The sequence below is a fragment of the Ammospiza caudacuta genome, chromosome 15 (assembly GCF_027887145.1).
Source record: "Ammospiza caudacuta isolate bAmmCau1 chromosome 15, bAmmCau1.pri, whole genome shotgun sequence".
Taxonomy (NCBI): domain Eukaryota; kingdom Metazoa; phylum Chordata; class Aves; order Passeriformes; family Passerellidae; genus Ammospiza; species Ammospiza caudacuta.
In genome coordinates this window covers 12,615,089-12,641,647 of record NC_080607.1, presented here as the reverse complement: position 1 = coordinate 12,641,647, position 26,559 = coordinate 12,615,089, and the positions used below count along the sequence as shown (strand labels likewise).

At 64.0% G+C, this 26,559-nt stretch overlaps 4 protein-coding genes across 4 annotated transcripts; 3 read left to right on the top strand and 1 right to left on the bottom strand.

Moving 5' to 3' along the window:
- Positions 1 to 338: 338 nt before the first annotated feature.
- Positions 339 to 4,250, bottom strand: FAM110A (family with sequence similarity 110 member A). Its single transcript, XM_058814892.1, has 2 exons — positions 4,175 to 4,250; positions 339 to 1,900 (listed from the first exon to the last, which is right to left on the bottom strand). The coding sequence occupies exon 2, from the start codon at positions 1,838 to 1,840 to the stop codon at positions 839 to 841; it is 1,002 nt and encodes a 333-aa protein (XP_058670875.1). The 5' UTR covers positions 1,841 to 1,900; positions 4,175 to 4,250; the 3' UTR covers positions 339 to 838.
- Positions 4,251 to 9,084: 4,834 nt separating this feature from the next.
- Positions 9,085 to 11,175, top strand: SLC52A3 (solute carrier family 52 member 3). The gene is made up of 3 exons (XM_058814893.1): positions 9,085 to 10,112; positions 10,499 to 10,622; positions 10,745 to 11,175. The coding sequence occupies exons 1-3, from the start codon at positions 9,085 to 9,087 to the stop codon at positions 10,955 to 10,957; spliced, it is 1,365 nt and encodes a 454-aa protein (XP_058670876.1). The 3' UTR covers positions 10,958 to 11,175.
- Positions 11,176 to 14,701: 3,526 nt separating this feature from the next.
- Positions 14,702 to 17,696, top strand: SCRT2 (scratch family transcriptional repressor 2). Its single transcript, XM_058814945.1, has 2 exons — positions 14,702 to 14,869; positions 16,990 to 17,696. Exons 1-2 carry the CDS (start codon positions 14,746 to 14,748, stop codon positions 17,694 to 17,696), a joined length of 831 nt encoding a protein of 276 aa, XP_058670928.1. The 5' UTR covers positions 14,702 to 14,745.
- A 1,753-nt stretch (positions 17,697 to 19,449) lies between these two features.
- SRXN1 (sulfiredoxin 1) lies at positions 19,450 to 22,716 on the top strand. The gene is made up of 3 exons (XM_058814553.1): positions 19,450 to 19,526; positions 21,126 to 21,675; positions 21,818 to 22,716. Exons 1-3 carry the CDS (start codon positions 19,450 to 19,452, stop codon positions 22,019 to 22,021), a joined length of 831 nt encoding a protein of 276 aa, XP_058670536.1. The 3' UTR covers positions 22,022 to 22,716.
- The last annotated feature ends 3,843 nt before the right edge of the window (positions 22,717 to 26,559 follow it).

Sequence of the window (26,559 nt, the reverse complement as noted above, 5' to 3'; positions counted from 1 at the left end):
ACCACCACTCAGCACCCACAGCCCCACACAGCTACAGGCACCCCAAGAGTCCCTGTACCATCCCAACCTCCACCGCCCCAAGAGACAACACACAGTCTCCAAAACACAGGCATTTAATAAAACTGGCTGCATTATTATTATTATTATTATTATTTACAGATCAAACATAAGGAAAAGAGTAGAAAAGAGGAACTGTTGTCTTCATAAATACCAGGCCCAGCATGGTGGGGGCTTCTTGCCCACTGGTAGCCGGGAAGGAGAACACAGGGACCTGCAGACACTGACACAGACACACAGCCCTGGGCAGCTTGAAGCAGGGGGTCAGGTTTGCCCCTCACCCCTCAAAGCACCAGGCTTTTCTTCAGCAATAAGATGGGACCACCAGGATGTGGCCACCACCCCAGGCAGTGGGACTCCTTCCGTGGAGGCTGCAAGGGGCAGCTCCTTCACGGATACAGTGTCCCTGCTCCGTGCAAGGGGACCCAGCCCCTTGCACCCCACCCTGGGATGTTGGTGAGGAGCAGGACAGGCAGGAGCTGCCAGCAGGACAGGCAGGGCAGCCACACTTGAGGCCCTGTGGGTGTTGAGGACCAGCCACACACCCAGGGACACGTGTCCTCTGCCTTCCCATGGGCTTGGGGGACCTGGTTCTGGTTCTCCAGTGCTGGCACAGGGGTCTGACCATGGATCCCTGGCCACATCAGGCCAGTGATGCTGTGGCACAGCAGGGTCCTGTCACCACCAAGAGGTCCCTGCTCCTCCCAGGGCACAGCCAGCGCTTTGTCCCCAGCAGTGCCCACTTATGAGTGACCCAGCCCCGGTGCCCACCACGGCACTGCTACACATTGGAGACCTGCTGGGGCTCCCTGGCCTGGCGCAGCCCGTAGAGCCACTTGATGACGCGGGCGTTGCGCTCGATGATGGAGATGCCGTAGGGCACCCGCTCGGCCGGCCGCCCCTCCGGCGTGGCGGCGCTGGGCGGCGAGCGGCCGCCCTCCGAGCTGGCCGTGCTCACGCTGTGGAACTTGAGGGACACGATGTCAGAGCTGGCGCGGGCGAAGCGCTCGGCCCCCATGTCCTGCATCTCCTCGGGGTCGAGGCCGCAGTAGTTGAAGAAGCGCTCCAGGTCGGCGGTGGCCCGCGAGAGGCGATCGCTCAGGTCCGACTTGGAGCGGTGCAGCAGCGGCTGCCGGCGGGCGCTCTCCGGGCAGGCGGGCGAGCTCCGGGACGGGGTCACAGGCAGCCCACCGGGGATGGGGGATGCGGGCAGCGGTGTCACCGGGCTCCGCGGAGCTCCGCAGGGACGGACGTCCACCCTGCGCACGGCCACGTTGCCGGGGGGCTTGGGGGTGGCCGGGCTCTCCGGTGGCTTCACAGCCCCCTCCACCGCTGGAGCTTCCGCCCGCCACCGGCACTCCCTGCCCAGGGGGCTCTCCGCCTTAGGGAAGGGGCTGTCACAGAGGTTGATGAGGTTGTTGAGGATCTCCAGGTCAAGGGAGGTCTTCGGGCTGGCGGCATCGGCGCGGCGCGGCCCCGGGGGTGCCCTGCGGCTGGGGGTGAGCACAGCCCGGCGCACCCCGGGGGTGAAGAGAGGCTGCTTGAGGAGCAGCGGCCTCACCGGCTCCTGCCTGGTGCTGACGACCTTCTGGCTCTTCACGTACTTGGCCTTGTCGGCCTCCAGCCTCTCCACCGCGCTGGGCTTCCCGGCCCCCGGCTCGGCGTGCCGGCGGAAATACGCGGGACCTTTGCGGAGGATACGGACGGGCATGGCCGAGGTGAAAGGAGCCGTCACCGTCACCCCTTTCATGGTGTCACCGGCTTGCAGCGCCTCGACGGGCATCCTCCGTGCCGGCACCGGGACACGGCGGAGCGGCCGCCACGGGCAGCGAGGGGCTCAGGGCTGCGGAAAGGGGCCGGAGTGAGAGCGGGGCCGGAGTGAGAACGGCGGCGATGCTGCCCCTGCCCGCGCCCCGGCCCCACGGCAGACAAAGGCAGCCCCGGCTGTGCGGTACCGCACTCGCTGCGCCCCCGGCTCCGGGCTGCCTATTTGAAGGCGGTCACCACGCCTCCGCCGCCGCCGAGCCTCCCCGACAATGCCCCGGCCAATCCGCGCCGCACGCCTGCTTCAAACCGCACCGGGGCCAATGGCGCCGCCGGGGAGGGCGCCCCGGTCGCGGCGAGGGGCGCCCTGCGGAGAGAGGGGGGCGGAGAGAGCCGAGCGCCCCTCACCGATGCTCTGCCCGAGCCGCAGGTGCCGGGGGTGCATCTCCCCCTTCAAGGGGGGCATTGAATGTGCCCCTCGTCCGTGCTCAGGGGTGCACTGCCCACATCCAGGGGGGCATTTCCTTCACCCAGGCGTGCATCTTCCACTCCCAGGGGAGCACTGATTGCTCCCATGGGTGCCTCATCTACATCCTTGCATCCCCCATGCCCAGGGGTGCATTGCCTGCCCCCAGGAGTGCATCCCCCATGCCCAGGGTTCCATCACCCACCACCCTGCCGGGCCGGTGGATTCCGTGCTCCGCTCCCTCTGCTGTTCCCTCAGCTCTCGCAAGCTCCGAGGCTGCTCGCAGGCTCCCTGCTCTCACCCTGGAGCTCCTTGGAAAGTTAGTGGAGCACACGGGGGTTTCCACTCGTGCTTCCCCGGCTGCTCGGGGCAGCGTGAGGCCCTGTGCACCCGTGTCCTTGGGTCCCTGCCAACCCCAACAAGCGCAGCCGCCACAACGGTCGCACCAGCCCGCCCACAGCGAAAAGGGGGGGGAGGGCACCCAAACCAGCCCTACACCCTTCTGCAGCTCCCTGACCAGAGGTGGACACCCCCAGAGTACCCCCAATACCCAGAGGGGCTCAGCAGCGGCAGGGCACAAAGGAGCATATGTGGGTCAGACCCTCTCCCCCAACCCCTTCCTAAGCTGCTCCGAGATTCCTCCTGAGGGTCCCGATTCGGGGCACTGATGAGCCCGAGGATGTGACAGCAAGCCCCAGCACTCACCGGCTGCAGAGGTGGGCAGGGCAGGGCCGGTGTGCTGCGGCCTCAGTTGCTCCCGTGGCAGCCCCGAGCCGGCAGCTGCCACCGTCACCCGCTCACCTGCGTGTACAAACTTCCTGGGAGCAGCCCAGCGCCTGTCCCAGCGGCAGCAGCCAGCCCTGGCACCCAGAGCCCCGCCGAGCCGTGGCTGAGCCACAGCTGAGCCATGTCTGCACCCCCTACCAGCCCACGGGTGCCGGATTCCCCAGAATCTGCACCCCAGCAGGATCAGGATCCCTGCACAGCTCACGGTGCATCCCCCTGACACGCTGTGACAGACGAGTGGCCATGGGGGAGGCTGGCTGCCCCTCTCCCCGTCCTCATCCCCTGCCTGGGGGGACATGCTGCCTCCTGACCTGGAAAATGTCTGCAGGGGGGCGGCCAGGCGTGGTGACAGCTGGGAACGGTCCCAGCACTGTCACAGATCCTCCTGCCTCCTTCCTGGGGCAGCTTTCTGCACCCCTCTGCCCAACCCCTCGGGTGCAGTGCTGCCCAGCCCCTGTGCCAATGGCCAGCTTCGCTGCCCTTGTACCTGTGCCCAGCACAGGGAGGGCTCCCCGGTTCAGCACAGGGGTGCAAAACTGTCCCCCAGGAAAGGCAAAGTGATAAAATGTCCCCATGCCAGGCACTGGAGCTCAGCCTTGTACCAGATGCTCAGCCAAGCCACAGAGGAGATGGCTGTGAAATCCAGGGACAAGGACACGGGAGCCACAGCACAGCCACCAGTGGCCGGAGTGGGGACCCGTCCCCGGCACGGACAGCCCGGCCGGGCACAACCTGCTGCTCCACATTCCTGCAGAGATGAGCCACGGCGCTGGCACGGCCACACCGAGCTGGGCTGCACCGAGCCAAGCAGAGAGAGCGGAGCCGCCCTCCAAACAGCCCCAAAAACTCGGCAATACAATCCCCTACCCCAAACCCATCTGGAGTTCAGGGATCCAAGCTCTGGGCATTGCCCAGTGTGGCCCCAGCTCCTCTCCCTCCTGGGGTGGGCAGTCCAGTCAGGCTCACATGGCACACCAGGCCACCTCCAGCCTGGAGGAGCTGCTCCAGAGGTACATGGGGTACACGGCTGTGACCCCTTCACCCAGCCCCGCTCTGCTGGCACTGGACCAGCACGGGATCAGCACCACCTCTGCCACCCACCTGGATTGGCCCTGCGGCGTGGGAGCCTCGTCGGCCGGATCAGCTGCCACCTCCTTCTCCGTGCTGCCTTTCCGAGGGTGTCCCGATGGTGTCCTGCTGTCCCCACCCTCCTGCTCCCCAGCCCCGTCCTCCCCGTCTCCCCGCTGACGGCGGCTGGAGGGTGCTGGAGCGGTTCTGCTGCGGCTGAGTCAGCGCCGGGCGAGGACGCCCTCCGAGGCAAATCAGCGCTCCCATGGGATGGAAAGCACAGGGCATTCCTCCTCCGTGCCAGGCTGCGTCACGCAGCGCGCCGGTGCCCGGTGACGTCCCGGGTGCCGGTTCAGCCCGCGGTGCCGGCTGGGCAGCCTGGGTGCACACACGGCCTGAGGTGCTCACAGTGACAAATCCAAAACTCTTCTGGATGTCACTGCTCGCTGTGGGCAGAGGGTGCTAGTGCTGGGTTAGGGCTTCAGGGATACAGGGGAAATTCCCAGCGTTGCTGTGGGCGCCCAGATTTCCTCATATCATTGGTATGGTCAGTTGGCAGGGCCTGGTCTCATTTGGAAATCTCATCTTGTTTCCCCATTCACCCAGCAGCAACAAACTCCAAAACATAGGAAAATAAACTGGATAGCAGGAGAGGTCACAGACTGAAACAGGGTCACCAAGCCTGCAGCCACCTGGACCTGCTGGCTTGAACCCAGCCCCAGGGTGACTCCTGCCCCATGGTCCAGGCATCTCTGTTCAGCTCTGCACAGAGGGAACGAGCATTTGGCTCATGTTGTGGAGCTCAGTTACAGCCCTGCATTGTTCAAACGGCTCCTGGAGCAAGACAAGGAGCTGGTGGAGGGAGAAGGGCCAGGGAAAGCACACAGTCTGGGAGCCAGAGGGCTGCCCTGAGCCCAGATTCACACAACGGGCTCAGCTAGAAAATCCCAGCTGGTGGGCGAGGGCAGAGCCCCAGGCCGCGTCCCCCCACGGGTGCCGAGGCGCAGGCAGGAGCTGCAGGAGCTGCTTGGGCACGTCTGGCCCGTTGGAGCGGGGCGTTGGATGCAGGCAGCGCCCCAAGCCTCGCCCTCCCCGGGAGCATCCCGGGACATGCCCTGGGAGGGCAGCCTCCTGCAGGAATGCTCCCCCAGCACCCGGTGCAGCATCCCCACTCTGCCCCAGGAACACGTGGACTGTGTTTGTGAACACAGGGACAAGGAGGTGCTGGCAGTGCCTTTGCTCTCACCTTCTACAGACACCCTCGTGCTGCTGCCAGGACCTCCTGGATGCTAAATTAAGCTGCCAATGAGGAGAAAACACACTCAGCAGCCAATTCCCCCCTGGAAGTGCTGGGTGGAGGCAGCTACGGGTGCCTGGCAACACCTGCCAAGCCGCAGGGCTGGGGCTCGGCAGTGTGGGCACCCCCACACACACAGGCACCCCCAGAGCTGAGAGGTCCCCAGCCCTTTCATCTTGGGTGTTAACTCCCAGTGTTTTATTCCAGCCTGTTGCCATGCCCAGACCCAGGATAAGCCACCACCTGCTCCTGACTCAGTTTCCCCAGCAAGAGCTCTACAGAGCTGCTCCAGAAGGGACATGGGGACAGAATGGGGAGGCACCCACTGCACCCAGCATTCCCCCATTCCTTGTGGGCAGAGGGAAGGATGCTGCCTGCACCCAGATGTTCACACTCGGTCTGTGTTCAGGGATCCGGGAGCCAGGGAGGTGACAGATGGGGACATGCTGGGCACGAGGCCTTTGTCTGGCCGGTGGTGGCAGCGGCACAGACCCGCAGATGGCGGCTGCCGTGGGGCCGTGGCCGCAGCCCATGGCCAGGCAAGCGCTGGGCCCTGGGGATCCGGCCCTTTTGTTGGGGTCTCACCTCCGGCAGAGGCCCCTTCCCCGCTGCCCCCCACCAGCCTTTCCACTTTCAACTTGACCTGCTCCTTTCACATGGAAATGGAATGCAAATAAGGTTGGGGCTGCCGGAGTCCAGGCTGAGAGCTGCCAGCAGGTCCCCAAGTCTGGGGGTCACACCCTGTCAAATACGGTGGCCAGCAGTCCCTGGAGTGAAGGGGTCCCCTTGTCCCCCAGCAATGGAGCAGCAGCCACCTTCTGCCCTGGCAGTCCATCCCCACTGCTCACACATGGAAGAAGATATTAGGGAATGGGTCTCGCTAGGGCTGAGCTTAAGTACAGACCCCTGCTTTGCTGAGCTGCTGATCTTTCCATGCCACCCGGTTACCCCCATGGCATGGGCAGTGTGCCCACCCTGGGATCCCCTCTGCACCCCCTGGCATTGCAGTTGCGATGGGCTCCCCAGCCCTGGCTGGGTGAGGAGGGGGCTACCTGGAGGGGTGGTCATCACAGCCCAGCAAAGTCCCGCAGGCAGGGACCGCTCGGCTACCAAATGTTGCCATCTGCTCCGGGGCCTTGGCTCGCATCTGCCGGGGCTGCGGAGGGGCGAGGGGCCCGGGGCCGGGAGTTCAGCTGCGGGGCGGGCAGGGGGCGGAGAAGGCACAGCCGGGGCGGGCAGCACGCGTCCGGTGCATTTGGGTGAGCGGCGTGAAGGGGCAGCACGGGGGTCCCGCTGCCTCTGCCCCGCAGCCCTTGGGAAGGGTCTCACTGCCGGCTGAGCCGCCTCTTTGTGCCGACAAATTAAACACAGGACAATTGCCGTACCCTCCCTGTCCCCATACCCATGGACACATCATGACCTCAGCTGCCCACCTCAAGCTCCCTGTGCCTGCTTTCCCCAGCACCTTGCACTGTTCCCCACCTTCCAGGTTCCCTGGAGTCCTGTACTGGTTTGACTGGGATAGAGGTCATTCTGCCCATAGGAGCCAGGGCGGGACTGTTTTGGAGTTGTGCTGAAAGCAGTGCTGATGACCCAGGAGTGTCTGATCTTGGCTGAGCCCTGCACACAGACCCCCAAGGACTTCTCTGCTCCTCCCGCTGCCTCACCAGTGAGTAAGAGCGCTGGGGGGACATAGAAATTGCGAGGGGACGTGGATGGGACAGCTCTGCCACTCCCCCTTCCCCCCTGCCCCGGTATACCCCAGACTATAGGATATCCTTGATTTTTCTATTAAGCTGCTCCGTGAGTTTAGTCCCTTTTACCATTTTATCTTTCCCCATCTTGTACCCCATCCCACCGGGTGTGTGTGAGTGAGCAGCTGAGGGGGTCTGAGCCACGTGCTGGGATTAAATCGCAGCAGCACCTCAAACTGTGACCATCCCCCCCACTGTCACCCAGTGTCCCTGCAGCCCCGGGGACAAGACTTGTCCCCGCTACACCCAACGGTCCTGGCTGCCATGGGTGCTCCCACAGGCGCAGGGCAGGGTGGAGGAGAAAACTGCAGTCCCCCGGAGGGACAGGGACAGTAAGAGCGCTGCAGACAGGTAGGGCAGGGCAGCAGGCGGGGAAGCCGGAGGGAGAAGGCAGCCCCGGGTTTTGCAGGGCTGCAGCCCGCTCTCCCAGCGACACCCGGTGGGTGCTGGGGGAAGAGCCGCCATGAGGCATCCCGGGGCGGTGGGTCCGGGCTGGGAGAGGGGGGCTGGCTGCTGGGGGTGACCTGGGGTCCGTGTCCTCACCCGTGTCACCTCCCGGCCGGTGCAAATGGCTCATCCGCTGGCTCGCGGCTTGGTCCCCGCAGTGTCCCGAGGTGGGACAACTCCCACATTCGGAGGTTCCCAGCGCCCCACGCCAAGCCCGTGACCCCGCAGAGATCCTGATGGGGACAGGAACCGTCATCGGCTGACACTTGCACCTGCAAGAAGAGTCTGTGATAGGTGGGATGCAGTTCAGGCAGGGACAAGGACAAAGTCCAGGACACCGCCAAGAATAATAACCCCCCTGAGCTGGGGACTCTGCCAGCCGGGACCAAGACGAGGAGCAGAGCAGGGCCAGGCTGTCACCGGTCCGCATCCGGAGGTGGTGACGCGCCCGCCTCACGTCACTGCTCGGGCAGCCGGGACTGGCTGCCGCCCGCGTGGTGCTGCCGGTTCCCCAGAGCGCAGTGAGTTTCCCTTGGGACATTGCCGAGGGACCGGCCCGACCGGAGCCCGTTTCCTTCCCGGCTCCCGCCGCAGCCCCGCCGCCTCCCGCGGGGCCGGGGCCATGGCGGGGTCGGTGCTCCCGCCAGGCTCAGCCCCGTGAGTTTCCTCTGGCGGCCTCAGCGCCCCGGGGCAGGGCTGGACTCGGCTCCGCGGCGCTGGGGGGGCACGGAAGCGTAGGGACATGTTCGGAACGTGAGAGTTCCTGCCAGGAGCGGGATGGGAGCGGGTGAGGGATGAGTCCGGAGCCCGGCTGACTCAGCTGATCGGTACGGGCAGAGCCTGGGCTGCAGGTTGGGCTGCTGGGCCTGGCGCCCGCGGCCACCGGAGCGTGTGGGAATCGCGCGGGTCCTGACTGGAAGGGGACGGGCGCGGTGTCGTCCTGCCCTGCAGATGCAGTGGGAGGTACGAGGCGTCCATTCCCTGCAGAGCAGCTGCCCAGGCCACTCAGCCCCCAGGTGAGAGCCCCTTTCCCCCTGCACCCGGCCGTGCCGAGCCCTCGCAGGCGGCAGGGAGCTGCTACGTGAGCTGGCACAGGTTCAATGCCCTCCTGGGTAGCGCACCTGCTGCTGCCAAGCCCCAGTGCTCGGGGATGAGACCAGGTGAAGCTCATCAGGATCCACACCCAGGGCAGGAGGACACCGTGTCATCACTTCAAGGGGGCAGAGGGGTCCACAGGGCCTGCAGAGGGCAAAGGGGGCTGGGCTGGGCTGTGTGCCCCACACCCCCACGGCACGTAGAGGGAAGCTGTTCTGCCAACGCAGGCAGCGGTCATGGGAGGACAGGGCCAGGATCTGGAAGGGTCAGATCTCTCCTCAGCACTCATCAAAGTCTCTCCCCACAGCACAGCAGCGTCGCTCGCAGGCCCAGGCACCCAGCCCTGAGCCATGGCACTGCTCACCCACCTTCTGGCCTGTGCCTTCGGCATGGGCTCCTGGGTGGCCATCAACGGGCTGTGGGTGGAGGTGCCACTGCTGGTGACGGTGCTGCCGGAGCAGTGGTACCTCCCCTCCTACATCACCGTCATCATCCAGATGGCCAACGTGGGACCACTCTTCGTCACCCTCATGAATCGCTTTCGGCCTGGCTTGCTGAAGGAGGTGGCTGTCATCTATGCGATCGTGTCCGTGGGTGTCGTGGCCTGCTTGCTCCTGGCTTTCCTCTGGAACCACACGTCCGTCATTGCTGGGACATCCCACAGCATCTCCTTCCTAATCCTTACCTTCTTCCTGGCCCTGGTGGACTGCACCTCCTCTGTCACCTTCCTGCCCTTCATGATGCAGCTGCAGCCCCAGTACACGAACACCTTCTTCATAGGTGAAGGGCTAAGTGGGCTGATCCCTTCTCTCATTGCCCTGGGCCAGGGCTCTGGTATCTCCACCTGCACCAATGTCAGCTACGAAGTCAACAAAACTACTGGCAACGAGACCGTGGAGAGCACCATCTTCCATCTGGAGACACACTACCTCCCACCCAACTTCTCCACCCTCATCTTTTTCCTGCTCATGACTGCGATGATGCTGACCTGCTTGCTGGCCTTCTTCTTCCTCACCCGGCAGCCCAAGGTGTGGGAGCTCTCCCAGCAGCACCTCTTTCCCAGCCATATTGTGCTGAGCTCATTTGACCAGATCCTTGATGAGGGAGCTGACTCGCACCTCAGCAGAGGCTGCTCATGCCCAAAGGATCCCAAGGGACCTGGGGACATCCTGCCACAGAAGGTCTCCTACTCCCTAACCCAGCTCACCCTCATCTACCTCCTCATCGCCTGGGTGAGCGCCCTGACAAACGGGGTCCTGCCATCCGTGCAGTCCTACTCCTGCCTCCCCTACGGGCACACCACCTACCACCTGGCAGCCACGCTCAGCTCCATGGCCAACCCCCTGGCCTGCATCGTGGCCATGTTCCTGCCCAGCAGGTGAGTTGCAGGGCCCTGGGGGTTGCAGCAGGGTGCACACCCTGCAGGGGCTTCTGCCCCAAGAGGGGGCCCTACTTTGCAAGGGTTGGGAGTGTAGGCTGGGAGAGGGCCTGTGGGGTGACCATGCCCTGGCATCACAGACACCTCAGGAAAGGAAGATGGAGCCTCTTTCCTTTCATGCATCTTCTCAGTGCTTATCTTTTATATCAAACTTCAAGAAATAGAGCTGCAACATTTCTGTGTGGAGGATAAGTAGAAGCAGTATAAAGCTAATAGCTGCATCTATATCTTTAACTGAGATACAAGGAGCCGGAATGTGCTGCATGTCTGTGCTGCTCATCAGGGAAAGGTAGTGCTCTCCAGTGACACTCACATGTCCCTTGCAGGTCCCTGACCCTGATGGTCCTCCTCACTATGGCAGGGACAGGCTTTGGTGCTTACAACATGGCCATTGCAGTGATGAGTCCCTGCCCGCTCCTCCAGCAGTCCCAGTGGGGTGATGTCATCATCGTAAGTCACAGTGTTCCCCTCTCACTCAGGGAGGTCTTTGACACCACACCTGGACGCCTCACCATGGTGTCCCCACAGTGGGAAACCCCTGGCCCTGACCACTTTTCCACCTGTGCCACCAGGTCCTCTCCTGGGTGCTGTTCACCGGGACACTCTCCTACATGAAGGTGATGGCCGGGGTGATCCTGCGGAGCCGCAGCCGCAGCGCGCTGGTGTGGTACGGGGTGCTGGAGCAGCTGGGCTCCCTCCTGGGGGCGCTGCTCATGTTCCCCCTTGTCAACATCTATGGCCTTTTCAAATCTGCTGACTACTGCAACCTGCCGTGCCCAGCATGAGTGGGGTGGACGCTCCAAGATCGCTGCTCTTGCCAGCATGAACTCCCAGAACCAGCAAGGCTGGCTGGCTGGGAAGCAGCGCTGGGACCAAGACGGCTGCAGACACAGTTCCCTGATGGACTCTGCCAGGGCGCAGCATCTCCAGGGCTTTGTTCCCAGCCGGGGCACGGGGTGTTCCCATCCTGTGAAAACAATAGAAGGTGTTTTGCTTTATTTTATTCAGCCCTCTGCCTCCCTGCTGCCTGCACCCCCCATGCTGAGGGGGCTGTCTGTGCCACTGCCCCCCATCTTGGTACCTCTCAACTGGGGCCATGCCCAGCCCCTTCCCCTGGGGGGTCTGGCACCGTTTGGCATCGTGCCCTAAAGCCCCCCTGGACTCTGCGGGTGGGCACAGCCCCAGCTGCACCGGTGGCGTTCCTGGCCCTGTGCTGTGGCAGCTGCCCCCAGACAGGGGGTTTGCAGCCAGCTGGGGGGACTGGGGACAAAGGCGGCCATGGGGAGGGGGATGGTGGGGCAACACGGAACATTCACAAGACCCCCAATAGCAGCTGGGGAAACTGAGGCACAGTGGGACTGAAGCAACGTGTGATATTTGCCACCCTCTGCTGTGTTCCCATCCCCATAGCCCTGTGCCCCCCTGCACCCCATTTCAGCCCCGCTGCACCTTGAGATGGGCAGAGCTGGAGGGGAGCCGCAGCAGAGCCTCGCACCAGAGCAGTGCAGGCAGAGTGCCCAGGGCTGGCACAGCACCAGTGCCAGGGCTGGCCCACCTGGTACCTCGCTGTGCCCGAGCCCTGCCAGCAGGGTGGCCCTGGGACGTGGCAGGCACGGGAGGTCAGGGCAGCGCAGCCCCGGGGTGGGACAGCGCCCGTGCCCTGCACGCGCCTGCGCCCCTTCCCTGGGGCACGAGGCAGCCGGGCCTTTGTCCCCGGCCCTTTGTCTGGCATCTGCTCCCTGCGCCGGCGGCAGCACCACAGCACGGATTGGAGCCACCTCGGGGCTCCGGCTGCGACCCGGCCGCCTCTGGGAGGAACGAGACTGGAATTCCTAATGGCCAGCAGCCCCCCAGGCTGGCACTGGGGGGGTCCTGCAGCTGAGGCAGCAGGGAGGGCAGGAGTGGGGGCTCTGCCTCCTGGCACTAGTGGGCATCCTCGGGCAGATCCTGGCTGACCCCAGAGCCCGTGTCCAGGATCCAAGGAGGATGGGGGAGCTGAGGACCAGTGGGAGATGTGGGGGCACCACGGGGCAGCTTGTCTCATTCCAGTAGCAGGATATGTCCCTTGTGGGTAGACTGGGAGCTGGAGTAGGGACCTGACCTCTCTCCTCCTGCCCCTCAAGAGGATGATCCTGCCCTTGGGAGCCCCCAAAACCCCTCACCCACAGTACCCCCGCAGCCCCCTCCCTCTTGTCGGGGAAACAATTGCCTCCGATGGGAATTATTTCCATACAGCTGCTCAGGAAGGCACAAACCCGGTGGAGGAAGGCTGAGCCTTTCTTCTGGCGCTGCTCCCCCTCCCCACAGTGGCGGGGGCAGGTTTGGGGGGGCCCAGGCGCTGCCGTCAGCGCTATCAGCTCGGCAGGGCTGGCTGCGGTTATTACCATACATTATCGCAGTCCCCTGCCTCCGAAAGGAGCCGGGGCTGCTCCCCCCTCCCAGCCCTCCCTCCTCCTGCCTTTTACACTTAATTACCTCCCTTATTACACCGCAGCCTGGAGAGAGACAAAAATCCCAGGGCAGCGGGCAGGCAGGCAGCAGGCAGCGGGCGGGCAGCGGGCGGGCAGCGGGCAGGCAGGCCCAACTAGGGCGTGAGTAATGCCCGTTCTGCAAGCGTGCCTTCCAGGAGAGAGCAGGCACACGCACGGATAGATAAATCAGGGAGCAGGGAGAGGCCGGGAGCCCGGGGTGTGTGCGGGGGACGCCGCGAGCGGCCCGGCAGGCAGGCGATGTCCCCTCGGGGCCGCAGCCCTGCGGGAGAGGTGACCTTGAACTTGGCGGAGCCTTGACGTCAGGGCAGCGCTGCAGGGACAGATGGGACTCGTGGTGCTGCCGGCAGTCCCTGGCCAAGGGCAGCGGGAGCAAGGGGAGAGACCCCAGCCCACGTGGGGAGCAGCCCTGGGATCCTGTGGGATGTATGGGGTGCTGTCGATATGGGATGCTTTGGGACGGGGGGTGCTGTGAGCTATGGGATGCACTTAGCTGTGGAATGCTGTCAGATGCTGTAGGATACTGTGGGGTATCAGATGCTGTGGGATGCTGTGGTCTGTGGGATGCTCTAGGATGTGGGCTGTGAGGTGCCCTGGGCTATAGGATCCTGTGGGATGCTGTGGGATGCCCTGGGCTGTGCAGTACCACACAAAGCAGTGAGCAGGGACACTGCGATGCAGACTCCAGATGTGGCTCTAGGCACAACTGAAGGAGCAGACATGGCTGTGAGCAGGCAGGCCCGTGGTGCTGCCTGTGGGGATGCTGCTTTTGATCCCCAAACCCAGTGCCACATCCCTGGCCAAAGGGGCTGGTGTGCCCAGGGCTGCCCCGTGCCAGCCATGCCAGCACTCTGCCTGCGGTGACAGCAGAGGGACCATCCTTATTAAGTGCTGCAACACTCTGGGCATTGCACAAGGCTCAGAGAGAGCACAGCCAGCTGCCTGCCAGGTCCCCGTGTCACCCACTGTCCCTCAGATGGCACAACTCGGCCTTCAGCTGGCACCACTGCAGGAGAGGCAGCCCCGGAGCAGCAGCTGCCTGCAGCGGAGCGCAGAGAGGAGGGGGAGCGCGAGTGGGGGCTCCAGTGAGACGAGGGGGGAGCAGGAGTGGGGGCTCTGGCCGGGAACAATGAACTGCCACGAGCCCGGCTATTGTTGTGGCTGCGAAGGTCACGGTGCTTCCTGGGGACTGGGACTGGGACAGGGACATGGGAAGGGGAGAGAAGGTGGGAAAAGAGGGATGGGAAAAGCGAACAGGGATGGGGACAAGAGAGAGGTGGGACAGAGGTGGGACAGAGATGAGAGCAGGGAAGAGGGGAAAGGGTTGAGGACAGAGAAGAAGGTACAGGGGAAAGAGAAGGGAAAGAGAAAGGGGTCAGTGGAAAGGGTCTGTGGACAGAGATGAGAGCAGGGAAGATGGATGGGAATGAGAACAGGGAACAGGGATAGGAACAGGGAGCAAGGACAAGGAAAGGAGAAAGGAACAAGAAGCAGGAACAGGGACAGGGATGGAGACAAGACAAGGGACAAGGGACAGGAATGGGGCAGGGGACAGGGATGGGGATGAGGACTCCCGCCCGGCAGACCCGTCCTTCCCTGGCCCCGGGGACTGACGGCAGGGAGACAAAGGCGGTGGGAGGCAGAGGCATGTGCCCCCCCCTCCCGTCTCCCCCGTCCCCCTGTGTCCCCATTGTCCGTGGCCGGGGTGGGGGGAGGAACCAGGGGGAGGGACCAGGGACCCCACAGTGCCGTGATGCCAGGGGCACCCCGCGCTACCGGCGGCTCGGGGGGCTCTGGGGGGGCTCCGGGCGCGGCCGGGCGAAGCGGCCCCCTCCCCCCCCGACCGCCTGCCTTCCTCCTCCTCCTCCTCCCCCTCTTCCCCACCTCCTTCTCTTCCTCCTCCTCCTCCTCCTCCTCGCCGCCCTGCCACCTCCCCGCCCCTCGCACTCGCCTCCCCGCGCCTCTCCGTGCGCACCGCCGGGGCCGAGCGCCGGGGCCGGGGCGGGGGGGGCCGGCGCCGGTGCGGGGGCCGGGGCCGGTGGCGGTGCCGGTACCGGAGGTGTCCAGCGCTGCCCGGCCCCGCCATGCCCCGCTCCTTCCTGGTGAAGAAGCTGAAAGCGGAGGCGTTCCCGGCCGCCGGGGCCCCTGCGCCCCCCTACGCCCCCCTGGAGCCCCCCTACACGCTGCCCGGCCCCGCCGCCGGCGATGGTGAGTGCGGGGCCGGGGGTCCGGAGGGGCCCCCCCGCCTCTATTGTCTGTGCGCCCGGCGGGGCACCGGGAGGGGGACACGGGGGGACGCGGGGCAGGACGGGGAGGGGTCCCCGCGTTGTGTCCCGCGGGCGGGCGAGGGGTGCGGGGTGGGGTGTGTCATCCCTCGCTGTCGCCTTGTCCCCGGGGCCACCGGCCGCTGCCGAAGTTGGTCCTTGGGGAAACATCCCCTGCGTGACAGCATCAGCCCCGTGGGCAGCCCCGAGTCCCCCCCGCCCGTGGGACACCGGGGTGGGCTCCTTCCCACGGCAAGTTGGGGGGTGAGGAGCAAGCGGTCTGCGGGGGCGGCGGGGGGCGGCGGGGGGCGGCAGCCTCGCCGTGCCGGAGGGTTTCATTGTTCGCAGCGGTGCCCCGAGCCCCCCTGGGAGCGCGGGGGGGCCGGCGCCGTCCGGGACACGGGGAGCGGGGGGGAGACTGGGGGGTACCCCAGCAGCGGGAGGGGTGCAAAAGGCTGGACTTGGGGTGCCCGTGGTCCTTGGAATCCCGTCCTCCTGCGGGGGAACACTGGGGAGGGCTCGGAGTTCCCCGGGCTTGGCACAGCCCCACAACGGGGCAGCCCAGACAGAGGGGCTGGCCGTGGGTCGGGGGCTCTGTTGCATAGGATGGGGAGTCCTGGCTGCTCGTGGGTTGGGAAACGGAGCAGGATGCGGGAATGGGCCTGATCCATGCACAAGCTAACAGTGCCCAGCCGCTGCGGCGCTTGTCCCCCCTTTTCTAGTGCTCCCCGGCCCGTGGGGGGCATTCCCTGCCAGGGACCGGGGTACCAAGCCTGTCTGGTCTGGGGGTCCTCTGCTCCCCCCATCAGCCAGGAGCCGGTGGGGGAGGGATGTGCTGCAGCTGGGCAGAAGCTGCCGACGCTGCTCTCCTGGAAATAACCTTGCTGCATGCTCGGAGGCAGCGTGAGAAATTGCTGAGCAGAGCGCTTTCTGCACAGCCCGCGCTGTCAGCACGGCGCGGGGGACGGGGGGGCCCGGCTCTGCCCCTGCCCCACAGCCCCCTCCCCACAATGGGCACCCCTGGCCACCACGGGACAAACGGCAGCACTGCTTGCCAAGGGGTCCGTGGGTGCTGCCAGGGGCTGTGTGGATTTAGGGGATGCTCAGCTGCAGCTGTGGTGGGATGTCCCTGTGCCCCACGGTGTGCATGGGTCAGCCCAGCTGTGCAGACCCCAGGCCCCCAATAGCCCCTCTGCCACTATCAGTGGGGATGAGCCCTCTGAAACAGCTTGCAAGGACCAGTGTGCACAAGGCAGGGGATTGCTGGGACCAGTTTGGGGGATGCCAGTACATCCCCAGGACTGCTGGCCTGGTGGGAAGGGGGGCTGCACTGCTGCTCCTGCTGTGACCTTTGTGTGACAGCTCAGAGGGACCGGGATGCCAGCGCAGTGCCCGCTCTGACACAGGTTGAGAGACCCACATACGGAGCAAGTCATGAGCTGACTTGCACCAATGTCACATGTGTGTGACGCCAGTGGAGTGGTAGCCGAGCCTGGCTCCACATCTGGGGTGCTGTGCATCGCTCAATTTGGCAGGAGGCCAGGTACCCGATGCTGCTGCCCTCCTGGTGCTGTCCCATCTGCAAGGAATAGGCCCTGTGGGGACAGCAGAGAGGTGGGGGGCTTTCCCAGCCCCTTTGCTGAGGAAGGGGAGCCTGGAGCAGCCTCATCCCCCTCATCCCGGCTGCCCACGGAGCGTAGCTCATTACCGGCACGGCCCCGGTGAACAATGAGCTCCCGGCACCGACAGCTGTCTGGCAGCTAATAGCCCCTGGGGGCTGCCCGCAGCCCGGGCAGGCGCAGCTGGACCATCCGCAGCTCCATCCCCAGTTCCCATCTCAGGCAGCCCTGCGGGATGGGACCCATCCTGCTAACACATGCAGGCAGGAGCCAGGGCAGGACAATGCAGCTCTGGTGCTCAGTGGCTCAGCACAGACAGGAACCAGTTTGTGGGGGTACAACCCTGGGTTTGCACCTTCTATGGGAAATTTTAGCTTGTGACTTTTTCCTGTCCCTGGTGTGGCTGCTCTGCAGGGACAGTGACCCCACTGTGTTGTCCCCACAGGGTACCTCCAGCACTGCCTGGCGCCAGCCGGCTATGACACTGACAAGAAGCAAGGCCTGCCACCACCGCCAGCAGACCCGGCCTACGCACCCGGCCACGAGGAGTACAGCGACCCCGAGAGCCCCCAGTCCAGCTTTTCCGCCCGCTACTTCAACGGGGAGGCGGCAGTGACAGACAGCTATTCCATGGATGCCTTCTTCATCACGGACGGGCGCTCGCGCCGGCGCAGCGAGAGCCAGCGCCGTGGCAGCCACCGCCACTCCTGCCCCGAGTGCGGCAAGACCTACGCCACCTCCTCCAACCTGAGCCGGCACAAGCAGACCCACCGCAGCCTGGACAGCAAGATGGCGAGGAAATGCCCCACCTGCGGCAAGGCCTACGTCTCCATGCCCGCCCTGGCCATGCACGTCCTCACCCACAACCTCAAGCACAAGTGCGACGTGTGCGGCAAAGCCTTCAGCCGGCCCTGGCTGCTGCAGGGCCACATGCGCTCGCACACCGGGGAGAAGCCCTTCGGCTGCTCGCACTGCGGCAAAGCCTTCGCCGACCGCTCCAACCTGCGCGCCCACATGCAGACCCACTCCGCCTTCAAGCACTACAAGTGCAAGCAGTGCGAGAAGACCTTCGCCCTCAAGTCGTACCTCAACAAGCACTACGAGTCCGCCTGCTTCAAGGGCTCCGAACACAGCTGTGCAATAGGGAATTAGCCCCCCGAGCCCTGTGGCACATCCCCTTTCCCAACCTCATCCTCCTATCCAACCCCCATCCCCGTTCCCATCTCATCCCGTGCCCATCCCTATTCCCCTATACAACCCATCCTGTCCCCATCCTGATCCCAGTCCCTGTGCCAGCACTCCTGCAGCTGCAGCCAGCTGGTTTGTTGCTGTGCTCAGTCTGGAGGACACATCCCCACAGACTCACTCCCCATCTGCTCCCTGGGAAGGGGGTCCCCCCCACACTGGGACCCAGCTCCTTTCCCCTGGGTCCCAGAGCCCCCCCGCAGCCAGGCAGGTCTCTCTGCGGGGGACTCACCTGGGGACCTCTTCCCGACCCAGGAGAGACTTCCCTCCCCTAGCTTGTGACTTTCACCTCTATTTATTTAATTTATTACTATTATTTATTTAGAGCTGCTGCTTCTCTTCCCAGGGGATCCTGGGGGAGAAAAGACACTTTTCTGCTCCCCGCTAGGAGCAAACCCTCTCCTTGACCCTAATCTTGATGAGACCACGGGCTGGTGTTCCTGCCAGCTCAGCAGGACTGATGGCCACTGAGGCTGACAGAGGGCAGGGCTACCAGTCACCCTTGAAGCCCCGGGTCCCTACAGCCCACCACAGAGGGCACCCGGCTGCCCCTCTGCCCCGTGGCACAGCGTTCACCCTGGCACTGCAAATCCGCAGCCCTGGAGTCAGGGGAAGAGCCAAGGGAGGAGCCAGGGGCTTCCAGCAGAGATCCACAGGACACGACCTCCGTTGGCTCCCAGCTCCCAGCTTGGCCAGGCACAACTGGCCCCTGCCACGGTGATGCACCCAGGCAGGTGCAGCCCCCTCACCATGCAAAGGGCTGGGCTGGCAGCTGGGCTGGAGACCCAGCCCTGGGCAGGTAGTACCCAAACTCCCAACCACCCCCCCATGTGTCCCCAGCCCCTTCTCCAGCCGGCTCCCGGCTCCCTCGCCATTGCCCCCCACCTGCACTCAGGAGGAGGGGGTCAGAGTAGCTGTAAAGTTTGGGTGAGTCTATTTAAATGTTCTTATTTATATTATTTATAACTTATGCTTTTCACTATTTATTTGTCAAGACTGGCCGGGCCATGCCAGCGCTGGCTCGCAGGAGGTGGCAGAGCTGCAGCAGAACTGCCGTGCCCAGGACACAGCCACGGTGACACGGACGGGGACAGGACCCCCAGAGCGGCGGGCACGGAGGCAGGAGGGCGCAAGCTGGCCCGGCAGCTCAGGCTGCATGTCCTGCAAGCCACCCACAAAGGCAAAGCCCTTATCTTTTGTCTTCCTTGCTTCCACGGGCTCCTGCTTTGCTCCGTGCCCCGCGCCAGCCCAGCGGGGACACACCAGCCACTCTATGCAACCTCCCGGCGGAGCGCCCCCGCCCCGGAGCAAGCTCCGCGCACGGCATCCCGGAGCGGGGCCCGACCCACGCCTCCGCTTCCTACCTCGGGCCGCGAGTTGCCACAGCCCCATCAGCCCGTGCCGGTCCCCAACACTCGGGGACTCAGCCCGGCACCCGCGGGGCCGCACTCGCGCACCCCCACACCGTCTTCCTGCGCCGTCTTCCTCCCTTGCACCGTCTTCCTCCCGCTGCCTCGGTGCCTGTGTTGGTCACGGGTTGAGTGGGGATGTCCCTGTCATGGTCCTCTCGCTGCCACGGCACGGTGACCACACATCCGCACCCCACGGAGGGGATGAGCATCGCCCTGGCCACGCAGGCACCCGCCGGGTTTTGCCCGCGATGCCGGCGCCGTTCCGCGGGGCGCGGTGTCCTGAGGCCGGCAGGCTTGGAGCGCTGCGCTGCTGCCCCTCTCTCCTGTAAATAGCAGATACTACAGCAATAATTTTCCGTGCATGATAGATTTTTTCTGCCAGGTTTTGTACTCGCCAGCCCCAGTATGACAAGTCTACTGAGATCCGGCCACCCGCAGTATTACTTGTAATGCAATTCAGGGATATAAAAGGGATTTCTGCCACTAACCATGTGTCTTGTGGGATTTGTGTCGGCGGTGGCGGGTGGTGGCACGCGAGCTGCCACCCTGCCCATCGACGGTGCCCTGTGCCCGCTCCTGGGCTGGGGCATCCTGGACAGAACTGCCCCAAATAGAGGGGCGATGTCCTGGCAGCCCGTTGGGCACCCAGAGCATTCCACGGTGCCCACATGGCCCTGCCAGCCCCTCAGCCGGTGGGCAGCAGCCAGACAGCCCCTGCTGTGACAAGGAGGGGTTGCGGTGCCACCCTGCTGGTGAGAGCGGCGGGGCGCTGACCTGGAAGTAAATCCCGTGTGAATCCCGGCAGCGGCGCGGAGCCCGGCGGGCAGCCCGGGAAGGGCGCCGGTGATGCTCACACACCCCGGATGGGGAGGATTCTGTGAGCACATTTTATTTGAACTCGCCAGTGATGACAACCCCGTAGAGCCCCCGCTCCCAGGGGAGACTGGCATTCCTGCTCCCCACCCCTCTCTCCTCATCTTTTCCCAGATGTGGGTGCCAGTGGAGAAAGGCAAATTATCTCTAGCATGCAGCTTGTCAGCACAGACCTAGCTGAGCCCCGGGCTCCCAGTGATATCAGTGCAATCCTTCACCCACAAAGTCATTGCCAGGTTCACCTTGCAAGAAACTAGTTCCAGAGCCTCACAAAACCATCCCTGCCCATCATCTACACGCTTCTGAGTCAGCTCTGGGGCTGAGGACCCTCCATGCCACCAGAGAGCCAGGGTGAGGGCACTGGGAGCAGCCATCCCCTGTCATCGTGTCCCTGCTGTGGATTCAGGGTGTCCCCTGCAGCAGCCAGAGGGGTGGGAGACCCTGATCCTCCCGAGAGCCTCTCCCCGTTTGGAGCACTGGTCTGAAGAAACGACCTAGAAAGACTCAGTGTGCTGGTGTTCACAGGGGTCTGAGGATGAGGGAAGAGACAAGGATCTGACTTTTCACAAGGCTTGATTTATTATTTTATGATATATATTATATTAAAACTATACTGAAAGAATAGAAGAAAGGATTTAATCAGAAGGCTAGCTAGGAATAGAAAAAGAAAGAATGATAACACAGGGTTGTGTTTTGGACAGAGAGTCCAAGCTGGCTCACTGTGATTGGCCATTAATTATAAACAACTCTATGAGACCAATCACAGATGCACCTCTTGCATTCCACAGCAGCAGATAATCAATGTTTACATTTTGTTCCTGAGGCCTCTCAGCTTCTCAGGAGGAAAAATCCTAAGGAAAGAATTTTTCAGAAAATATCATGGCTACAGACTCAGGGCTGAAGTTCTTCCATGCCTGCCCAGCTGTGGAGCATCCCAGCATCACCGCTCAGCTCTGCAGTTATTTCATGCCTCATCTTCCTTGCTGTGGACACCATAGGTGTCAGCGCAGCAGGGAGGGGGCTCTGGGTTGGGGATGTGTTCCTGGTACAGCCAGGCAGGTGGGGGGCACATCCCAGCTCTCAGCTGCAGGATGATCCTCAGTGCCCCGGCCCGGCCAGGCGGGACCCTCAGGGGGCAGGACAGGGACCCCCAGCACACCTGGGGGGGGCTCAGCTGCCGCATGCCCATGGGCGTCCCAGGGGAGGGAGGAGCCGAGGGCAGCCCTGACCGCGGGCTCTCCGGAGCAGGCAGCGGGCCAGCCGGCTCTGGCACCCGGCCCGGAACTCTGTCCTGCCCCTTCACTGTGACTCTGCAAAACACCGGGGCGGAGGCCGTGACGATGACGATGGCCGGGCAAGGAGGAAGTAGAGGGGTACGGCTGGGCGCTGCACTGCTCGGGGCAGAGCGCAGGGCTCGGCTGAGCACGACGGAGGAAAGCAAAGGCCGGCCGGCAGCCACAGCCATGGCAGAGGCCGAGGACAGGAGCATCCACACCCAGCACATCTCGGCCGTGCACAACGTGCCCATGCGGGTCCTCATCCGGCCCATCCCGTCAGAGCTGGAGCCGGGAAAGGTGCAGAGCCTGATGGAGACCCTGCAGGTGAGCACAGCCCCTCCTGCACCCGTTCAGAGGGCGCTGCTGGGGAGCTGTCAGCGCCCAAGCCCTGGCACAGTCGGGGGGTGTCAGGGCAGGATGGGGGTGCCGGGGTGTGTTGCTCTTGGATGTCTCTTCCCCTTCCCAGGAGGATCCCGAGCGGGTGCCCCCCATCGACGTGCTCTGGATCAAAGGCAGTGAGGGCGGCGATTACTTCTACTCCTTCGGGGGCTGCCACCGCTATGCTGCCCACCAGGCACTCCGCCGGGAGACCATCCCCGCCAAGATCATCCCCTCCACCCTCAGCGACCTCCGTACCTACCTCGGCTCCTCCACGCCTCACCTGCGCTAGCCCAGCACCCCGAGGATGCCCAGCAGCCCCTTCTATCCCTGTTGGTTCCGACCCGTGAGCCCTTTATGAGGATGTGGTCGGCGTCCCCAGCCCTGGGGAGTCACCATGGTCCCTCCAGCCGGGATGGGTCAGGGTCCCCAGACTCGGAAGATCCCCGGGTCCCGGCAGCCGGGATGGGTCGGACTCTCGCCGGTACCGGGAGGCGCCCGGCGGGGCCGGCAGGTGGCGCTGTTGTGCCGCGCTGCGCCGCCCGGAGCGACCGCGCGAACCGGGACGGGACGAACCGGGACGGGATGGACTGGTTTGGGTGGGATAAACGGGAGCACGGCGCAATCGGGAATAGCTGAACCATGATGGAACAGGCTAAACCGGGGCACGGCTCAACCGGGAATAGCTGAACCGGGATGGAATGGGTTTAACCGGGGCATGGCTCAAGCGGGAATGGCGGAACCGGAGCACACTGGAACTGGGACGAGTCACAGCTCATTCGGGGCACAGCTGAACCGGGAAGGGGTACAGGCGAACTGGGACACGACAGAATCAGGACACAGGGAAGAGACCTGGCATGGCCAGTCCCCAGCCCTCCCTCAGTGACTCTGGGCTCACCAGTGTCCCAGTCTTCATGGGGGACATCTCCAAAATCCTGTGGTGGGGACAGCCGCTGCTGCACCTGGAATAAAGATTATCAAAACTTCTGCAGCTCCTTGGTGTGTTGCTAGAGGGTGCTGGGGTTGGGAGCAGGGATGCAGTGGCCCAACATAGCACAGCATGGTGGCCTGACACCTGTGGGCACAGAGTACAAGGACAGAGGCCTTGCAAGGGGATGAATAATCTGTGAGGGGATGGATGCTGGGCTGGGGGATGGATGCTGTGACAGGACAATGTTCTGCCATGGAGCTGAATTCAGGGTCAGCTCTGGCCCAGCTGTGGGGACTCATGTGGTCCTGCCATGCAAGCACCACGTCCTCACCCCACGTGCAGCCTGGAAAAACGCCTCGAGCATCCCCTGGGCATCCCAGCATCCCTCTTAAGTCGAGAGCCTCCATCCAGGGAGGGGAAAGGCCACTGACTCACTCAGCACGCCGTGAGTCAGCAGAAGGATGGGAACTGCGGCCGGACACTTCTGCCCCATCAGCCACGCTCCTTCCTGAAGGGATCCAGTTCCCCTAGGGATGGGAGAGGAGGGCACGGCTGATTCCTCTGCATGGCAGGAGCTGGCAGTGCTGGCACGGGACAGGGCACAATTTCCTGCTGCCTCCACGTTTCGTGCTGGGGAGGAGGAGCAGGGTGGGCTGGGGGCGCTGGGCGAGGGGAAGGGCCGGGAGGGAGACTCCAGAGCTGCATGCGCCGCATGAAGGCAGCTGTGTGCCGGGAGGAAGCCCTGCAAGCACTCACCGAGAGCAGCCCTGGCCCGCGGCTCCCTGATGGGCCATAAATTTCTCCTCAGAATTGTGGCGTGCTAAAAAGTTTCCTCTTGTTAGAGAGCCCGGGGGGGGGGGGGTGTGGAGGCAGGAGGTAGCAGCTCCTGCGGCAGCTCCTGGGGCAATGAATGTGGGCATTTCCAGAGTGCTCCCAAATGGAAGTCCCATGGCAGGGACTGATGTCTGCCCATATCCTGTGTGCCCCCACTGCTGGGCATCTCACATGAGAGCTGTCTGCCCCACTCTCCCAGGCTTGTGCCCCTCATCCCTTGGATAAGAGGCAGCTCGGCAGAACTGGGAATTCCAAAGTGGGAATGAACTGAGGCTGCCCAGATCCTGCAGCTCGTTTTCCTGCAAGCCATGGAGGCTTCTTCCATCTGAGAAGCCTGCTGCAGGATCTGCTTTTCCAGCTTGCCATCCCCTGCACACAGTGCCAAAGGTCCGTGCCAGTCCCAGGGTGTCCTGACATCCCTCCCAGAGCTCCCTGGCACCAGAACTGGGTCTGAGGTGCTGTGTGAGCACCTCCAGGGCTGACTGCTGCATCCATGGGGCTGGCATGGTGTGGGCAGGGGCTGCTGGTGCCACAAGCCCCTGGCTGGCACAGGAATGGTCCCTGCATTGCCTCCATCTATCCGTGCTCCACCTGTCCCCCTTCCCTCTGCCTGACCCGCGGGGTCTCTGGTGTCGCTGGCTGACAGCCGATCCGGCTGCCTCCAATCCATTCGTTCCAGGGCAGGAACAAAGGAGCTTTGTGGGCTCCCCCCAGCCCGGGCTGAGTGGGGAGGGGTCCCAGCTCCGGAACTGGGACAGACTTCCCCGCGCGACAGGCGTGTAATGCCTTCCAGACCAGCAGCCCCAGCCCTCAGGTACAGCCCGGGGGCAGGGGGGGCTGGGGCTTCCCACACTGCCTGGGGACCCACCAGGTCACCCTGACACAGCCCTGATCCATCTCCTGTTTCTCAAATGTTCCACAGTGCCCAATCCCCATGGCACTCACTGCTGCTCCCCACCCAGGGGGCTCCGGGGGCTCCCCGATTTGCCATCTCTGGTCTGCCAGTGTTGGGGAGCAGGGATAGACTCCCCTGGGATGAGACCCCTGCCTCACTGGGCTCAGCTGGACAAGACTGTGCATTTGGGATGGGGCAGCTCCCAGATCTGTGTCCTCACTGGCCTGAGCACCCTGAAACTGGAGGGTCACAGGCAGAGGGGGCAGTCCTGGACACCCCCAGAGCCAAGGTATGGTCAGGGGCTGTGGATTCGGGGCACTGAGTGGGATGAGATGGGGCAGGATGGCGTGGATGGGTTGTGGTGGGATAGGATGAGACATGATGGGACAGGGTAGGATGGGATGGGGTGGGGTGGAGTTGAATGGATCGGTCCAGCACTGCTCCACCAGGGCTCAGCAGGGTCAGGCCCAGTGCCCTGGTGGCCACATGTTCCAGCTCTGCCCTGGGTCTGGAATCCATTTGCCTCGCTGGCCGTGGTGTTTTCCCAGCAGGGCTGGAGTGTTCCCGCGGGGCCAGGGGCAGCCCTGGCCCCTGCCCCATCTGCTCCCTGTTTATTTTCTTACACTTAAGTATCACCTCCAAGATAAACACTCCCTGGTGTGGGGGGCAGGGGCATTTCCCTGGCAGCAGAGGCAGAGCCCAGCCCTCAGAGTGCCCAGCACCCTGACCCCATGATGCCCAGCAAGCAGGAGATGCCTGGCTGGATGGAGTCAGGGCTGCATCCCCGTGCTCAGGCCATGTCCCCTCCAGGCTCTGTGTCCCATGCAGGGTCCCGTGAATGCCTGAGCCACTGCCTGGTGCTGCTCTCTGCCCGGGGGTTGGTTAGTTGGCTGGGTCAGCTGTGGTGCCAAACCACACCATGTCCTGGCAGAAGGTTTGTGATGCCTCAGCTGCACCTCACACTGCCCAGCTGAGTCAGGGCCCAGGCCACAGTGCTGGGGGAGCTGGGGGGGCCCAGGCACAAGGACTCATGGCCTGTACCAGATGCCTGCCAGACAGCACAGGAAAACCTGGCTGCTGCCACACGTCCTCCTGCCCCACAGCCACAGCCTGTACAGGCAGCTGCACAGGCAGGGAGGCGGCAGCATTCCCTGCTTCCCATGGCTCCTGCTGCTCTCCCAGCCAGGCATGACAGCTCCTGTCCATCCATCCTTCTGTCTGCAGCATCTGGTCACACGTACATACGTCTGTGCCAGCACTGAGGCGTCACTGCAGCAGGAGGTGGTGGCATTTGGGGTTTATGTGGCACCCACAGGCACACAGCCATGTGCAACTGCACAAACACGTGCACACAGCCCCATACTCACACATATCCCTGTGCACACGTCCATGCATGCTGGGATGCACAGATGTGTGCAGCTGCACACCCCCACACACACTCATGGGCACACACTCGTGCTGTCCCCACCCCACACTGAGCCATCTCCTGTCTGCTGCTCCTTCCCTGCCTGTGCCCTGCTATGTTCCACAGGCCACCAGCACCCCACACATGGCCGTGCCCCTCAGAAAAGCCCTGGGGCAGTTTGGCTGGGTGTGGGGACTGGGTGACCCCCCCAGCCTGTCCCTGCCAGCTGGTGGCCATGTGTGGGACGTGCAGCTGAGTACACAGGCCCTGCCATCCGTCTTAGCACCTGTCAGGGCCAGGGGCTGCCGTGGCCCCCCAGCCATGGCTCAGCAAGGCTCTGGGGTGAGAGGGGGGCAGAGTGGGGGTACAGCCACCTGCCTGAGCCCTGCCTGCCATGCCAAGCTGGCCCATCCTCAGCTTTGCCCCTAGCACTGCTGCACGTCCCCTTCTGTGGGGTTCTGCACTTGGGCAGCTGCTACAGGAGAAGGTTGGGGTCCCTCATGGAGACTGATGCATGGTGGAGCTGCCACTGCAGCCACAGTGCAGACCTCTGCCCATCCTCATCCCCAGGAGGTCCCTGCCCTCTTGCTCAGCCCTGCACGTGCCCAGCCCCTGGTGTGGCCCTGCATGTCCCCTGCTCCAGTGGGACCCCTGGCCCTTGGTGCAGCCCCAGAAGTCCCCAGCCCCAGCCAGACCACCAGCCCCCAGGCCCTCTCTCTGCCCCCCACTGCGTGATTTACAGGCTCTGCACAGGCAGACAAATGG

Bases quoted from the DNA above. Each gene is read 5' to 3' on its own strand.
- FAM110A (XM_058814892.1), bottom strand. From the start codon at position 1,840: ATGCCCGTCGAGGCGCTGCAAGCCGGTGACACCATGAAAGGGGTGACG.
- SLC52A3 (XM_058814893.1), top strand. From the start codon at position 9,085: ATGGCACTGCTCACCCACCTTCTGGCCTGTGCCTTCGGCATGGGCTCC. The intron at 10,113-10,498 runs GTGAGTTGCAGG...TGTCCCTTGCAG, and splicing joins GCCATGTTCCTGCCCAGCAG to GTCCCTGACCCTGATGGTCC. The intron at 10,623-10,744 runs GTAAGTCACAGT...CTGTGCCACCAG, and splicing joins AGTGGGGTGATGTCATCATC to GTCCTCTCCTGGGTGCTGTT.
- SCRT2 (XM_058814945.1), top strand. From the start codon at position 14,746: ATGCCCCGCTCCTTCCTGGTGAAGAAGCTGAAAGCGGAGGCGTTCCCG. The intron at 14,870-16,989 runs GTGAGTGCGGGG...TTGTCCCCACAG, and splicing joins CGGCCCCGCCGCCGGCGATG to GGTACCTCCAGCACTGCCTG.
- SRXN1 (XM_058814553.1), top strand. From the start codon at position 19,450: ATGCCGGCGCCGTTCCGCGGGGCGCGGTGTCCTGAGGCCGGCAGGCTT. The intron at 19,527-21,125 runs GTAAATAGCAGA...TTCCTGGTACAG, and splicing joins CGCTGCTGCCCCTCTCTCCT to CCAGGCAGGTGGGGGGCACA. The intron at 21,676-21,817 runs GTGAGCACAGCC...TCCCCTTCCCAG, and splicing joins GCCTGATGGAGACCCTGCAG to GAGGATCCCGAGCGGGTGCC.